General features: G+C 35.5%; 2 protein-coding genes across 6 annotated transcripts in view; one reads left to right on the top strand and one right to left on the bottom strand.

The window, feature by feature from the left end:
* The first annotated feature begins 2390 nt into the window (after window positions 1-2390).
* On the top strand, window positions 2391-3952 carry LOC123695047 (28S ribosomal protein S24, mitochondrial). The gene is made up of 4 exons (XM_045640742.1): window positions 2391-2488; window positions 2707-2893; window positions 3210-3310; window positions 3727-3952. Exons 1-4 carry the CDS (start codon window positions 2459-2461, stop codon window positions 3913-3915), a joined length of 507 nt encoding a protein of 168 aa, XP_045496698.1. The 5' UTR covers window positions 2391-2458; the 3' UTR covers window positions 3916-3952.
* Window positions 3953-4290: 338 nt separating this feature from the next.
* Window positions 4291-17925, bottom strand: part of LOC123695043 (CCR4-NOT transcription complex subunit 6) — a 192340-nt gene continuing 178705 nt past the window's right edge. For 2 of the 5 annotated variants that reach the window (XM_045640737.1, XM_045640734.1), the window contains exons 7-12: window positions 16634-16788; window positions 15984-16144; window positions 15182-15418; window positions 12030-12201; window positions 11241-11380; window positions 4291-10925 (exon numbers count right to left, since the gene is read on the bottom strand). In XM_045640737.1, the coding sequence (XP_045496693.1) occupies window positions 10846-10925; window positions 11241-11380; window positions 12030-12201; window positions 15182-15418; window positions 15984-16144; window positions 16634-16788 (945 nt within the window). In that variant the 3' untranslated portion in view covers window positions 4291-10845. The remainder of the gene's footprint in view (window positions 10926-11240; window positions 11381-12029; window positions 12202-15181; window positions 15419-15983; window positions 16145-16633; window positions 16789-17925) is intronic. The other 3 variants (XM_045640736.1, XM_045640735.1, XM_045640738.1) reach the window with 3 other exon arrangements.

Below are 17925 nucleotides of genomic sequence, written 5' to 3'. Positions count from 1 at the left end.
TTTTTTTGTATAAAAAATTAAACTACAAACCTTGTTGGGCACAATGCTTTTCATCAGATCTATCTGAACAATCATATTTTCCATCACAAAGCTTATGAAGTGGTATGCGTTCTTCCATATACACACATTTTAGCATATTCATGTTTCTAATATTAGCGCAAGTCCTTTCGACTGCACTTTTGCATAATAATTTTGTTTGACTGGATATTTCATTATTGTATGGAGCTAGAAAGTCGGCATCTACATCTATAACAGGATAATTTGTAGCGTTTTCATTTGCGCTTCTTTGTTTCATTATTCTTTTTCCAGCTAGGTTTATACTATCAACTATTAGATCACTTATTAATTTAATATCATTGTTATTTTTTAGGATATCATTCCGCTTCATATAATCAAATGTTTTCAATTTGATATTTTCAATAATTTCATCGTACTGATTAGCTGAATATTTCTTCATAACTTTTTCTATTGCTCTCGCTATGTTTTCAATTGCCTGCTTTTTAAGCCGTTCATTACCTTCATTAATTTTAATAACGTTATAATTTAGTTTAAAGGCATCATCTACTACTTCGTTAATTTCAGCAGACAAAGAATTGTCATTTTGTGAACTGATGTTTTTATTAGTGGAATGTATTGCTCTCATTATTAAGTTGACATATTTTAAACCCTTTTCTCCGAGTGGTTCTGCCGCTTTACGTAAATTGTCTTCAACCGAACTCAAGCGTTTTTGTTGATCATTGGTATTCTGTGATTCCATTGATATTTGATAGATTTTCTCCAATATAAATTCAGTCATTGCATTTCGTGAGTTGTCAGGGCTGTCTTGTTTCTGAACATGAGCTGTTTGGAAATTTTAGATATTCAGTCTATTGTTTCTTAGGTGTACTTTTTTGAGTGTATCAAACATCATCAGTGGATATTTTTTGTAAGTTTCAAATATTTCATAAATTAATTTTGATTTTACAATGTTACTCAATTTAATCCATAGTAATTTCTTTACTTATACACTTTATAATAAGTAAGGAATGATTTATAAAGTAATGACTGTTTTTTTATGTTTTTTTTTCATATTAACTTATTATTAATACTAATGCGTTGATACAGGGTATAAAAATCGCGCAATTTTATTCCAGTATCGTACTTACCTGACCTCCTTTTGTCTTCAGATTTTGAGTCTTCGTCTTTTAAATTTTCTGTATTTTTAGTTCGAAGTCCTTTCATAATTAAATTAATTAATTTACTTCCCTTTTCTCCCAATGGGAGAGATACGTTTCTTAGTTTATTTTCTATTGATTTTAATATCTTTTCCTTCTCGTCTTTACTTGTTACGTTATTTAGAGATTCTTGAGATATTCTATTAATTTTCTGCATAATGAAATCTATCATGGCATTGCGCGATATTCGTAGGTCATTTTTGTTTTGAGCTTGAATATATAAATATATTTATTTATTAAACATTTATTGGATGGACTTTTATTAAAATTAGTTTTGTACTTACCAACGTTTGATATAACTGGAGGGGTAGTGTTTAAATTGTATAAACTAACAGGCCCCTTACTTGTAGTTCCAGATCTTAAGCCACGCATAATTAAATTTACATATTTTTCTCCCTTTTTACCCAATGGTTGGGCTGCCTTTCTCAACTTTATTTCTATCGAACGCAACATATTTTCGTTATCATTTTTGTCAGCATTGCTCATTGATTCGGAAGATATCTTATTGATTTTTTTCAATATATCTTCGACAGCGGCACTGCGAGGTTTTTCTGTCTCGGAAATATCCTCGGCTGAATATTGATAAATTTATATAATATTGTTACTCCAATATAGTTAAAAGATATAGCATAAAGTAGTTTCAGAGAAATTCCTTGAGCTTACCTTCACTCATAAACATCGTACATAAAATAACTGTTAATGCGATCCATAATTTCATTTTGCTAACAATCTGCGAAATCTGCTAATGTTGTTAAAATAAAACACTTTTTTTAATGTTTACGGCATTCAGCTACTTAAAACTTTTTATTGGCTTTTATTTTAATTGAAATACCATTTAGTAGTTCTCGAAGTGTGTTTGATAAATTTTATTGCTTTTCAAATGAAATAAGAAGAATAAGGATATTCTGTAGAGTTACATAAGTTATTTTATATTTATTTAAAAATAACTAGGTACGCTTAATTGTCCTACTGTGACATGTATTGCTTTTGATCATGTTTGCAGATATTCATTTTGGTTCTTATTATTTATTAATATCGTGTGGAGTCAAAACGCACATGCGATTGCCCTGCATTTAAATTTCCAAAAAGACTTGATGCCGTGATGTCCGTAACTGTCACTACTGTTTTTAATGTCATAAATTGTCAAATGTCAATGTCAGGAAATGACATATTGCAAAACTGTCATTTTCGGAAGATCAAGCGAGTCAGGTTATGTTCTAAATATTTATTTTGTGTTATAAACTATGAATTCCTCTATTATAAAATTGGTGCAAGTGAGTTTCAAATTTAACTAATTAGATTGGATAAGTCTTATCAAATATTTAATAAGAGCAATTGTTGTTTTTGTTTGTGTTTTTACTTATATCCTTCACTCAGTATTGAAATAACTTATGTTGCTCGCCTTATATTTAATTAATTTTAAACAGACTGACGACCATGCGCCATATACAACCTCGTATGCCGTTCCTTCTAAATATACATTTTATTTCAGAATGCATCATGTATAGTCCAAAAGTCACCAATATTAGCGTCACAGTTCCACACTTCATCAGCACTATGTCGCGTTGTTTCGGGAAAGTACAGAATTACAAAGAAACGAGACAGACCACTCACTTATGAAATGGCAAACCCACCTCATTATATTGCTCACAGAAAGACATGGAATTCATGGAATACTTGTAAGTCATTAATTTATTTACTGTAAATTATCTTCATTGCAATAAATGATTAAATATATATTTTTTAATTTGCTTTACATGAAGGTTCAAATATTTAATATTACGTCATACATGATCTAGCTAATTGTTTCTCCTCTATGAAATATAAAATGTTATTAGACTTGTAAAAGATTGTAAGTTAAGAAAGGACACTTTTTTGTATGTATTCCGTATTATGTTACTATGCCACAGGTATCGACAAAGTTTTGTTGGTTTTCTTTTTACCCATATTCATTCAAATTTAATTCAAACTTACCTATGAACTGCAATTTTTCAGCAAGCTTGAAGGATGGTATTCGTCGGTCAGAAACAGCTTTGGAAGATGAATTCATCAGAAGATTTATGAATGGCACTTGGCATGGCCTTGTTTGTAGTGAAGTAAGTATTATTAGATACTAGCTTACAGCCGGTGGCTTCGCCCGCTTTGTCTAAAATCTAATAAATTATATACTAAAACCTTCCTCTTGAATCGCCCTATCTAGTAAAAAAACCGCATCAAAATCCATTGCATAGTTTTAAAGATTTAAACATACAAAGGGACATAGGGACAGAGAAAGCGACTTTGTTTTATACTATGTAGTGATAATATATTGAAATAATTTGTTAACAGAGGCTACTGATTGTGGTCTCATTGGTAACTTAAAAATAAATGAAATTATGAGACGAGTTTCCAAACTTCTTTATATAGGTAGTTCTTTAGTGGAAACAATGAAAATCAATGTCAAATAGTTTTATCGTTAGTAATGTACAAGTTGTCTTATTTCAATATTAACAAGACATTATATTATTTTCAGATAATCATTAAAAGGCAGTTCAACCACATTCGCGTAGCGGCCATCATAAGAAGAGCCGTGTCTCCAACCAAAATGTACTTCCTGTTGGGTTACTCAGAAGAGCTCATGGCAAATTGGTTGCAATGCCCTGTCACATTGGAGATTCAGACCGTGGACAGCTTTAAGGATGTCGTATTTAAATATATATAATTTAGATATTGTGTAAATAGATTTTAGTTTTAGCTGCTTTGGTTGTTTTATTGATACTAATTAGTGAGTATTGTAGAGTATGTTACAAAATTTGACTTTTACCAATATGATGGCATATAGCCCACATTTCATAAGAATTATAATATTTGGATTGCATTAATTTATTCTCTTTAAATTATTTAATTGAAGCGTTCTGGTTATATTAACTTTCTTCTTGAATAGATTGTGTATACAAGAAAATAAATACAGTTATATCACTGCACTGTCACTACATCTGGAAAAATAAAGCAACCATCCTACCATATGTTTTGCTTCAATGAAGGTAAAGAAAAATTACAAATGTAGGGGTAATAATAATCAAAATAAAACTCAAAATAAAATTCATATTCTCTTATAATTTGATTCATTCAAATATACATAATGTGTCAACAAACAGAGCAGCGAGACGCGGGCCGCACACACACACACGCAGCACAGTCACGCACACACGCACACGCACCCTCACCGCTCAACTCACTCGAGCCGCGAAACTTCTGCACATACGATTTGTACTTTTTTTCTTTATTTACTGACGGTACGCTACGTTGCCAACATCAGAATAAAACATTTAAAAAATAGCGCGAATCCACTTTTTTTTATCGAGACAATTCGCTTTTGACATTTTAACTCCGCTCAAAATTAGATGAACACGATTCATGAGGTTAAATTTTACGATATTAAAATCTATAAATACTGGTAGAAACTTTGGTAAAAAACATGAGAAAGGGCGCGGCCAGATACCGACTCGCGATGAGAAAAAACATTCTAAAATCCAAGTACAAAAGATGCCACAAAATAGAGTACCGTCAGCATTACAACTGAGAGTAAGGTACGTTACATTCCATTTCTCATAAGACGATTTAATAAATTTCCCATAAACGCCTATGGTGTTCTCTCAGCTATATTTGTATTGTCTATCACAGTGACGTAAAGCATTTGTCCTTACATACTAGTGAGTTAAACATTGCGATCTTATCATTAAATCACCATAAAACACGTTTTGTAAAGTCGTTAAGGTGCTTCAGAAAATATTTTTTTTTTTTCTCATTATTATGATATTTCTCTTTGTTAAAGTCTCATACAGTCTTTTGTATTGAGCTAATTCGATAGGGCCTGTGGAATGTCTGTTAGATACACCTTATTCGAGGCTAGTGCAAGGTCGTGATTGCTTCAAACCGATGTAGACATGTTGTGCCAAACGTGTTTACTGCCAATGCATCGCTTAATGTCACGATGGCAACACTTAGATACAATATATCGTTTGAGGCAAAGCAAAATCAAAATTTATAGTTTTGTAAATTAATTATATAATAAATTGATTCAAATTGTGTGTCTTATTTATTAATGTATATAGTAAAAATGATAGAAAAAAGGTGTTTAGGTTAGCAAATGTTCGAATATCGAGTGTTGCCATCATGCAATGTTCCTAAGTCGTTTACGTAACTGCTAGTGTGCGCAGAAGTCCAAACGGCTGTTCTATGCAACGGCTCGCTCGTTGTCTAGCATTAATTGTTATCGAAATTACATATTTACAAAATAAATATACAGACTTTTGAAGGCTCCTTGCGGTATCGAATAGATATTGCATCGTTGAAACTGCGTTCAAATTTACAACTAAAAAAAAGAATACGTCACAATAATAACCGCGGAATTTCAAAAAAACAAAAGACAACATATTTACACGAATACAAAAGTTATAATACAAATATGTACACAAAAGTGTCGTTTCCAAACGGAATGAATGTCGAATAACACAAATGTAGAGTTTCAACGATGCAATTATGTCAAAAATTTTCTTGGAGGGCATCAGTTTTGTGAAAAATTATACACAGTGGAAATATAATTAAAATGTGCGATAACATCCCTATTTCGAATACTACACACCGCTAGATCTATTAAGTAAAATTGTCCATCAAAATTCTATTAAAAATAAAGAGATCACATGTCTTACTACAAATAAGATAAACTTGTAATATAAAGCTCTCGTTATGCATCGCGACAATCGCGCATCTATTGGTTTGTTTCAATACTGCGTCATTAGAAGCGTGGCTAGCTGACGTGTACTTTATTCTGTGATAAATCTTTTTCCAACTTTAACCGGCGCGTCAAACGCGCGTGTGTAACACGGCGTTTGTTACAGTACATTTCAAACGCCGCGTCACGAACGCCGCGTTCGACGTGAAAAACTATTTGTAAGAAATGATCAATATATAGCCTCAACTCGACCGCATCTACGCAACCGTGACAATAATTATAAATAATATATTTATGCGCATACATTTTTAACTGCGTATAATTTAAACAATATTCTAAGCCAAATCTCATCAACAGGTACAATGAATAGACGAGTGGTACATTTTAAGGCCTCCGTCGCCCGCGAGCGACGGTCGCAAAGTATTATGCTACACGAATACATTCTGACAACACGATAAATGCAAAAATACTTATCACTCGACACAATATAAACTCACGATTCGAACACGAGTGTGATATATTGAAACTATAATCTGTAGGATTGCGACACGCGAAGGCAACGCGCGCGCGCTGGAGGCGGCCCGGGCCCGTGACGTCACACCACTCACTTTGTGCTTCACTCCGCGCCCGCGCCACAAGCGAGCGCGCTCACAATACTTAACAATCTACGATAATTTACAAAAGTCAAAGAACAAGATTATCATGATATGATTTTATAATCTATCTGTACTTAGAAAAATTAGACAGCGTCAGTAGTAAAATTTGTATGATACAAAACTTCATTTCGACACGATTATCCTAAAAGTAATAATTCAAATATACCCTTTTACATGATTTGGCTCATTTTGTAAACATTTCATTCGAGAGAGACGCATCCCTATCACAATCGCGTTAGTAACATTAAAATTAAATACAACAGCACCTATCGTTTGATATACATAATAATCATAATAATAATATATAATGAATAAAAAATATTTAAAAATTATATATAATTCCGATGGAGAGGACAAAAATAAGCGTAGATTCAACTATGCAGTGGTCCAATTTTTTTTTTGTAATATAAAAAAGTTTTAGTAAATATCACTAAGTTATTCCGATGAGACAACTAACGCTCTACAACGAATCGCAAGAGATTGACAGATTGCACTCGGGCTTCGCTCGGAGCACAACGCAGAAGTCACTATAGAGTATAAACACCTAACAAAACTACAATCTAAAATAGATACTGTTGATAAACGGGCAGTACGAGTGTCTCCAAATAATAATCCACATTCCCTGAGCAAAATCTGTATCAACCCCTGTCGATGACTAGTTTACAATGCTCCGCGACATTCTTCGATGAAGTTCGAGAACAACGAGCCCGCTAGATCACAACCATACAGTCAGAGGCCGGAGCATACGCGACCGATGCACACGTCCACGTTAGTATGACAATTTAACCAGTGCACAGATAAAAAAATTAAATCTATAAAAATTAAATCGTCACACAAACTTCCACCCGGATACGGCAACCCTGCGATCGCACGTCACTGTGACACTCGACCAATCGAGAGCGGTTCCGACACGCGCGCACACACACAAACGTACCGTACGCATCTCTCACACATCCATTTGTACTACGCCAGTATGCTACCCGCTAATCTAATTGCGGCCGGTCGCCGTCGGTCGCCTCCCGAAAAGAAAAATTTAAAACATTCCACTAAACTAAAAAATGCATCTACAGTAATAAAATTTGGATCGAAGCAGTCGGCGTTTGATGCGAATACTGAACCGTAAACTAAACTTACAGCTAAATAACTTCAATTCGTGAAATAACCATGATTCCGTCACATTTGATAAAACCTACTTAAACCTACGCGGGGAGGCGACCGGCGGCAAGCGGCGCTGACTCGTAAAGAGAGAAAACATCGAGACGATACAAAAGTCCACTTACAAGAGATTATAAAAAATACTAGGAAAATGGGGAGGGAGGGGGGTTTGAAGGTAGTATAGGAAGGGTCTTTAAGTCTCGCTGAGTAGTTTGTTGGTACACAAAATGCGACATTAACCTAAGTTTCGCCGCCGCCGAGCGAGCGCCCGGCTTTGTTCTAAATGCCAACACCGTACCACATGACACCACACACCATCACATCTAACGTACCATCCACTAGACTACCGACGTCGGCACACGCTTCGCCGCGCGGTCACAAGCTGAGAACGGACCGCGGGCTGAAGCCAGCTGGTGAACACACCGACCAATGAGACTCTTACCACAAAATAGTATGAAATACGACTCTAAATAGAAAAAAAAGGCTTGTGCCACTCGGGGACTGGGGAATGGGGAGCGTGAGGTTTTTTCGTTACGGAATTTTTCTCGATTCAGTCCCCGGGCTCAAGGCCCGCGATAGAAGCTATGCAATAGCTTAAAAAATAAAATTCAAATGTGGACAGGGCATATAGGTCTTTAACACGTGGGAATAGATACCATAATCGGATTGAAGAACACATTGTTATAACAGTCTCATTGGTTTTCCATACACAACGTCACCTACATGACACACACATACATAGCAAAGTATTCACAGATTATCCTAACAATATACAGTGGAGGAATCCCTTTATCACTAATTGGTAAATGGACGTCTGATATTCATTCACTTCGGTTTTATTCATTCGTTAACAAGCACATTATTTTCCCATAAATATCACCTCGCGTATGGAACTGACATCTATAACTTAAAACAGATCAGTTCAATAAAACAATTAACACTTAGTCGATTTAGAATGTTAAAAATATGTTTTTGTCAAAAAAAAAACTAAAATGTACATAATTTATCTCAAATTAAAAAAATAATAAAAAAAAAAAACAAGAAAAAATGGCAGTTCCATACATGTCAGGCTATATGCATTATGTACATACATTCCTCAACTGTATAAATATTTTTTGAAACTAAATCTCGCTACACTTTGAGAACGGTAAACAACATCAATAATAATTTTAAACCGATCACTGTGAGAAAATACTTCTTTTTATCTAATTGAAAACTACAATTGCACAGACAATAGTCTTAAAGCTAAATATCGATTAGAAACACTGTACTTTACTGAGCATTCAAAATAACTCACCCCTTCATAATGGATACTGAAAATAATTTTATTTGTGTGGCAAAAATAACCATTTTTTTGTTCAATCTACATAATTTAATATTTTTGTGATGTCTAAGTCAAAGAAAAAAAAAAGATATTTTTAGTTCCATTAAAACATAAAATAAATATGGTACTAATTTGGTAATATATATAAATAAGTCAAAATACTAAACACTCCAATATCCAATACGAAGGAGTGTAACAACACATACTTTCAAAATATATTGAAAAGCGCCTTCACTTGTCCATTTATGAAAATATTCAAGCAAAAGATTTGTCAAAGTAAACTTGGACGTAGCTGAAATCTGTAGAATTTGCAAGGTAAGAAAAACCGTGGATAAGAAATTAAGTACTATACTTATATTTAATATATTTTAGCTATAAATACATATAACAATCGAATGTCATAAAGTTCTATAAAAGAAAGGATAAAAGAACCGAAAATATTTCCCATCATAGAAAATTTGCTTGCAAATAAATGATCCGTTACATTAAAGGATGCAATCATAAACTGCTACAAACTTTTTCTGTCTCGTTCACTCCACTACATTGTACAACAAGCTATCTCGCTTGCACATGCTAGCTGTGCCAATTTATGATTACATACTTCAATAATAATTATTGTGACAACTAAGAAACAGTTTACACTCTCGATAAGTACTCCACACAGGTTTCATTACAAATTCATTTGTTCTTTTACCATTCTACGTCCGTTAAGTTAAAGTCACAATGTCAAATGACATCCATTGAGTGTCTCTGGGTTATATGAGCGAAAATTTTATTGCAAAATTTATAAAATTAAGATGGATTTCCCGCATGCTTTACTCGATATTAAAATATTGCACCAAAAGTAAAATCTAAACAAACTACAATCAAAAATAAAAAAAAAAAAATTCCATCGGTCATATAAAAAAAATAATGAACCTAAAATACGACAAAAAATAAATCACCCATATAAGCCCAGAGATCCTCAATCTCAATTAGCAACCAAGTCAACATACAGCGCTACCAATTGCACTCGACTCACTGCTATACGATTTTTCAATGAAATTAGATGGCAACAGACGTCATATCCTGCCTACTATAAGATGGTACCCACGTCTTATTATTACATAATGCTTTACTGGATGGTCTTGTTCCGCAATTCGATGGTACATCATGTTCTATTCCACACTGCAATTACATTCGATGGTCTCTCATGTCCATGCTTGATCGCTATTATTTTGTTGTTATCACTGCTTTTCTATTAGATGGTACCTGACGTCCTGACTATTTTACTAGATGGTCAAGTTCCGCACTGCTTATTTTTCGATGTTATCACTGCTTTACAATTAGAAGGTCCTTGACGTCCCATATCGTACTGCTTTACTATGGTAATAGATGGTCATATTGTTCCACACTGCTTTACTATTAGATGGTACCTCACGTCTTGTTTGATACTGCTTTACTATGGCTATAGATGGTCACGTTCCACACTGCTCTACAATTCGATGGTACCTGACGTCCCATTCCAAACTGCTTTACTTATTAGATGGTACATCACTTTACTACAAGATGGTCATGTTCCACACCGCTTTACAACTCGTTGTTATCCTTGCTCTACAATAAGATGGTACCTCGCATCGCACACCCGCTGCGTGCTCGCTGACGTCACGTCCTGGTCCGCTCGTGGCGCCGCTCGTCGTGGTGCAGCACGCGGTGGTGTGCGGGGTGAGCGGGGTGTGCGGGGTGCGGGCGGGCGGGGTGTGCGGGGCGCGCGGGGGGCGCGGGCGGGCGGCGCGGCGCGTGCTACCTGCGCCCGATCAGCCCGTTCGAGTTCGCGCTCGACGTGGGGCACATCTCGAGTTCCACTAGTAGGGGGAAGTGGTCTGTAGATGGAAAACATTGAAGATAAGTTTTATTGAATTTTATCATACTTTTTGCTCTAGTGAGCACAAATTAGACGTTGGATAGGTGTAGTTTATCAAGAAAAAAACCTACATTTTATAAATTTATAACAAAAAACTTGCGTGTTGTGCGTTTCTTATAAATTTATAAGAAAAAACCTATTCAATATCTACAAAGCGATGTACACTGTACAATACATAATTTTCCAACAAATAATTCTTTCAATTATTGACCCAATAGCACAAAATTTTATCCCATTTATTATTCCTATAAGAAAGTAATTATATTGAACCAACCGGAAGGTATGTGCGGATGCGGACAGCCGACCACCTTGTGCTCGCGGAACCACTCCTGCGAGAGCGGGCCCAAGAGCCCGAGCGGCGTCATCGACTGCTTGCTGTAGAATATGTAGTCGATTATGCCCTTGAAGTCGAACCTGGAATGGACAAAAGGAAATTTTAGTTACGTGTTATAGTTTAAATTGATGCCGAAAGACAGTAAAGGAATGAATAAAAAAATTATTTCAATTATTTACAGACATACGGTGAACGGGTACAAACCTATACGTACACTAGCTTTCCGCCCGCGGCTTCGCCCGCCTTTTCAGAGAAAACCCCGCATAGTTCCCTTTCCCGTGGGATTTCCGGGATAAAACCTATCCTATCTCTCAAGTTGGATCGAACTGCACATGGTGTGCGGATTTTATTATAATCGGTTAAGTGGTTTAGGAGTCCATTGAGGACAAACATTGTGACACGAGATTTATATATATTAAGATAATCAATGCGCTAGTTTACAAGTCGAACGCAGCAAAATACGTGCGTACAAAATAAACAAAACTAAATTCACGTGATAACTAAATAATCGAACTCGTTAAAGAGGCAAAACTCTATACACATGCGCAGTATTCGTCTCGCACTCAGTGACGTTTGAAGCACGCGCGGAGTACAATAAGAATGAACCAATACTCAATGCGTCTTTATCTTCTTCACGCTGTGACGTCACACACACGCACGAACACACGCACGCACACACGCACGCACACACGCACGCACGCACACACACACACACACACGCACACTCACGTGTAGTTCGTGTAGGGCATGATGTCCTCGCTGTACGCGGAGGCGAGCTTGAAGTTGTGCGTGAACTCGTGCTCGGAGCCGGGCATGCGGCGCAGTGACGTCGCGTAGCCGAGCTCCTTGAAGTCGCGGTGGTCGGCGGACACGCGGCCCGATGATAGGAACTCCACCACACCTGGAAAATACGTTATTTTATCATGTTATATTTAAATTTTAATCATCAAAAAATCTTTCTTTAAAAAAAAAATAAAAACAAAAAGAGAAAGACGAAAGTTGAAAACAGGGTTAGTAACTGAGGTTTAAAGTCGGTATCAACATCACGCTATGACATTATATTCTAAATGAACACTAGATGTTTATCGGTCAATTAAGGAAAGCTGGCATGTTCACAGTACTCACACTTATGCAATTTCACTTACAGTGTGTTCAAAAATAAATGCGACTCTAGTTTCATTTTAGACTTGAATTGTAAAATGGGTGCGTTGTAGATAAATATATTATGCAAATATAATTATGAAAGCTCTCATAATTTACCTGCAAAATTATACTTTAAAAGTAAATCAATTGATGAAGTTAATTATTTATTCTAATAATAATCAATTGGATAAAAGTATTAATAATCATTCAATTATCAAATAATAATTAAATTTCAGGTCATAACACTAAAAAAACAATACAAATAACACGTGCGCTCACTCCCAACACACGGATGGTTGTTTTGATAATGATTTAAATAACGGACGTCTTCTGCAGTTGCGGAGCAGTCTTGTCCTGACTTTAGTCGAGTAAAGATATCTAAGAAATATTATATTTGTAGTAAGTACGTAATACCTACCAATATCGGTCAATTAAGGAAAGCTGGCATGTTCACAGTACTCACACTTATGCAATTTCACTTACAGTATGTTCAAAAATAAATGCGACTCTAGTTTCATTTTAGACTTGAATTGTAAATATAATTATATAATTATGAAAGCTCTCATAATTTACCTGTAAAATTATAATTTAAAAGTAAATCAATTGATGAACTTAATTATTTATTCTAAAAATAATCAATTGGATAAAAGTATTAATAATCATTCAATTATCAAATAATAATTAAATTTCAGGTCATAAAAACAATACAAATAACACGTGCGCTCACTCCTAAGTCCCAACACACGGATGGTTGTTTTGATAATGATTTAAATAACGGACGTCTTCTGCAGTTGCGGAGCAGTCTTGTCCTGACTTTGGTCGAGTAAAAATATCTAAGAAATATTATTGTAGCGACACCTCGCTCTGAATCGCGCAAGCGAAATGTTTTCGCTACAGAGCTATATATACAACTTTCCGACATCATCCATCGGAGCCTTTACGGCCGGCCAGTCGAGTTGACTGGTCGAGGATCCTCCCTTTTTCGATGGAGGAATTCCACCTTCCTTCCTCCACAGTGGTGACCCCGACGTGATGCCTGTAGCGACACCTCGCTCTGAATCGCGCAAGCGAAATGTTTTCGCTACAGAGATATATATACAACTTTCCGACATCATCCATCGGGGCCTTTACGGCCGGCCAGTCGAGTTGACTGGTCGAGGATCCTCCCTTTTTCGATGGAGGAATTCCACCTTCCTTCCTCCACATTATATATTTTGTAGTAAGTACGTAATACCTACCAATACGCGCTAACAAATATATGTTACATGTTTATTGTATAATTTTCACACTATTGGTTTTAAACTCAATCTCAAACATTTATACTATTAGACTTCTTCTAGAAGCACTTTTGAATCGTCATAACAGTTAAACACTTTTAACATTTACCAACAATTCAGAAAGCAGTATCTATAGAGAAGAAGAAGAATCTATTTAATCATAATCGTAATCTTCTACTTCACTGAAACTTTCATCGCTCGAAGAACTCGCCGTCAGTAAATGAGTCAGTGTAATTATCTACTTTTGGTTCTAATTGAATATATTTTTCCTCATGTTCTCGCGTCTTTCTCCAAACGTCACTAAACATATCCAGACTAATATGGCATTTGCTTCCTTTCTAAATAATTCTTCCACAGTTTTCAAGTTAAAGTTCACATTTTGTGATGCTACTTTCCCTTTAATTATGCCCCATAGTAACTCTATTGGGTTGAGTTCTGGATGGTATGGTGGAAGGCGCAATACACTATGTCCATGATCTTTGAGGATTGCATCAAGTAAAAATTGTGTATAGTTTGGCTTATTTTTTTTAATAATGTGATAACTCTGATTATTAATTAGTAATTTGATTTTTGAAAAAAAAAAATGCCGATTTTAGTCAAAATTTATATTTTTCTAACAAGATCCTTATCATCCAAATTTCCACCTTGGTGAGAAAAATTGACATTTCTAATGAAAATGAACAAAAAATTAAATGATTTTATTAAATACTGTAAAATAGTCTATAATTCTTCCATTTACTGTATCACAAAATTCTTCATAGATTTTTAGATATTCGTACTACACCAATTACATCACCCTGTATTTATAAACAATTGCAAAATATGACACATACATAGGCCGGGAGATACTGACACAAAATTTCGGGTCATTTGTAACGGAATGGCGGTTCTACAGAGGTCTTATTACGCAATGACTAAAAGAAAAATGATGGTCAGAACGCTGGTACCGGCGGACTAGTCGCGTGGGCGTTAGTAGAACTCGTCGTATAAATAGCGAAAGTCAAACGATTTGTAACACAAAAATTTTAGAATTTACCGATAGCCCATAAAAAAGATGTAGTCCGCCGGTACCAGCGTTCTGACCATCATTTTTCTTTCTGTCATTGCGTACTAAGACCCTTCTAGACCGCCATCCTGTTACAAATGACCCGAAATTTTGTGTCAGTATCTCCCGGCCTAACATGTGCAATGTGTAAATGTGTTGACGTTCCAGCTCTTCTTAATATATCAATATTTTAGAAATTGGACCTTATTGTTATCATACAAACTTAAAAATTGCCGCACACAAACATGGCTGTTTCTTATTACCACTAACATAAGTGCCATTAAAAATTGAACCTTATCACTATCAGACAAAAAGCTTAAATCCCGCCGCGCAGCGTCGTCCAGTATGGAGCGAAGTGTGTGAGCATTATCGTATGTATCTTATTAACTTTGGTGTCATTGAAAATTGAACCTTACCGCTATCAGGCAGAGAGTTGAAATCCCCGCACAGCAGCAGCTGAACGTTGTCCTTCTGTCCCGTCAGGCGAAGCGTCCTCGCCGAGTCGTCCAGTATCGAGCGAAGTTCGTTACTGAGCATCATCGTCTGTATCAACTTCACGTCGCAGAACTCCGGGTCCCAGTGTATGTGCGCCGTGCACACCAGTATCGGCTGCGCCACCGCTGATGTTTCCGTTGGAAGACCTGAGAAGTTAACTAGATGAGAGATATTTTAACTGCCTCGGGTACTAGTGATGGTATTGATAAACAAAATAAATAATAAAGGTTATATGTTAGGTAAATTAAGGTATATAGTTATGATTTGTTGTTCTCAATTAAATAATTAATAGACCGAGCCCTTCAAAAATGGTAAAAAATGAAGAAAAAAAAGGGCAAAAGTTGTAGATTGCTATTGAACTTTATTCCATAGGACTTTCGTTATATGGTACATTTTGATGACATGTAAAAAGTTTAATCGAATTGATATTCGAACTTTTCATATGAACATTTAGGTGTGTAAATAATAATTAACACATAAAATAACATGAGTCCTTAATCACAAATTGATTGGAATGATTTGAAAAGATAGAAGTTCGTAGCAAATTTTATTTAAAAAAAATATTTGAAATATAGTTTAAGAACAAACAAGACGGAATAAATAACACTGTTCTAATATGCTCTTTATTAATTGCTCAAATGCTGACTTTACTGTTCTCAAACTCATTACAATCTACAAAAAATACATATATAAAATAGTAAAAGTATATAAAAAGCACATTACAATTCTCACCATTTTCCCACGCAGCCTCCTTCGTCTTCAGCAGCGCGGCAAGCCCGATGTTGTCCTTCGGCATCACCCGGTTGAGCATGTTGTCCGAGCCCTCGCTGTTCGCCATCGCCAGCTGGTTGAATTCTATTAGGTGCTCTTTGACTAATGCGAACCTGGTGAGAGAAACGGGAATTTGAGTTTTAAGTCTATGTAGGATAGAGATTAAGTCTGGTTGAATTATATTAAGTGCTCTTTGACTAACGCGAACCTGATGAGAGAAACGGGAATTTGAGCTTTAAGTTTATGTAGGATATAGATTAATTCTGGAGAATTCTATTAGGTGCTCTTTGACTAACGCGAACCTGGTGAGAGAAGGTAATTTGAGCTTTAAGTCTAAGTGTGATGAGGGGCAATTTTGAACTTAAATGGTTGACCATTTTGCTTTTTAAAGCGATTCTGGAGTGAAAAAGGAATTTGAGCTTTATGTCATATGTGTGTAATAAGGGGTAAATTTATTTGAATTGCAAAGGTTTGAAACAATATAGATATACACTTCATCAGTCATTTTCTGTCCGAAAAATATACGTAAAGAAGTTAATAGTACTGACTGATGGGCCAATGCTAGTTGGAAATGGATCCTTCAATAACAGAGTTGTACATACTTGGCAGATCTAAAAAAGATGGCACATCCGTCGACGTACTTCCTCTCCGATTCGGACATTGTTTTTGCGCGGGACTTGGGCCAGAAGATGCCGTCGTAACCATCCTGCTTCAATTCTGGTAAGAAGAAGTTGTAGAACTGATCCGTTTCTACCTCCTGAAATTAATGACGATAATTATTAATATCTATCTATACACGAATTTTATACATTAGACATTCTAGACAAATATAACTGTTATGGATATAATGCCGTAAGCATCTACATGTTAATAATGGATACCTTCAGACAACAAATTAAGGTACAATCTATTTTTAATATTAACGTTACACTTTCTTTGTTGTGATCGATAGAATATTAATCATAGGAACCACTACTGGTAATTGGTAAAAGGCCATCAAATTTATTTCCAAACTCTATTATTCAACGCTAAATAAAATGGAAACTATCGATGAATATTTTATAAAAAGCAAAAAAATACCCGCTCCATCGGGCTCCACGCAATCAGCGTTCAAAGTAATTAAAATTTCATACAAGTTTCAACCCATTACCCACTCCCAAATGTTCCAAACGAAATTTCCGAGCTCGATTATCCTGCGTAATATTAAGAGGGCCGTGCATTAAGGTGGGGCTGAACACGGCCCTGACATTGACGTATTATATAATGGCAAACAATTGCTGGCGCAACGACCTTTACACAATGTTGTGCGACGGAAGAAAATCACTATACGTGAATACTGATCGGCTCACAATACTTGCGTATAGAATTAGATGCCACTTTGTTGATGGGACAAACACTAATAGATAACGGAACGCAAATAAGCCTTTTGGAATTCATAGCGTGCACGCATATACAGCCTATTGTGGTGGTATATTTATAGAAGATAGTTTTCGCTTTATAATATTCGATAGCTTTGGCTGAACTATAATAATGCAGCTATAAAAAAACTCATCAGAACTCATGGGTGGCCATGGCAAATACGAGTAGATTGCTTTGCTTTTCACGGGTAATAACCGTCAACAAACAACTTTCTAGCAAAAAAATGGCTATACGGATCTGTTTCTTGTGAACGCTTTGAACGGTATAGAATTTTGATTTTTGTATGAAATTATTGTTCTAAATATGATAACAATAGTATTTCATAAAAACGACGTATCAAATGAGATCGTTTGGAATGAAAGGAATAACGTTATTTTTATCAGATATCTATTTGCTATCTTTATGTAAAATTGAGCTCATTTTTGACATAACTTATCTTCCAATCATAAGATCTGTAAAAAGATTACTCTTCATA

Source organism: Colias croceus, chromosome 10 (genome assembly GCF_905220415.1).
Source record: "Colias croceus chromosome 10, ilColCroc2.1".
In the NCBI taxonomy this organism is placed as follows: domain Eukaryota; kingdom Metazoa; phylum Arthropoda; class Insecta; order Lepidoptera; family Pieridae; genus Colias; species Colias croceus.
This window is presented reverse-complemented; position numbering and strand designations above follow the sequence as displayed.

Excerpts from the sequence above, each read along its gene's own strand:
- LOC123695047 (XM_045640742.1), top strand. The coding sequence starts at position 2,459 with ATGAATTCCTCTATTATAAAATTGGTGCAA. Across the intron at positions 2,489-2,706 it reads CTATTATAAAATTGGTGCAA|AATGCATCATGTATAGTCCA; the intron begins GTGAGTTTCAAA and ends ATTTTATTTCAG. Across the intron at positions 2,894-3,209 it reads ATGGAATTCATGGAATACTT|CAAGCTTGAAGGATGGTATT; the intron begins GTAAGTCATTAA and ends GCAATTTTTCAG.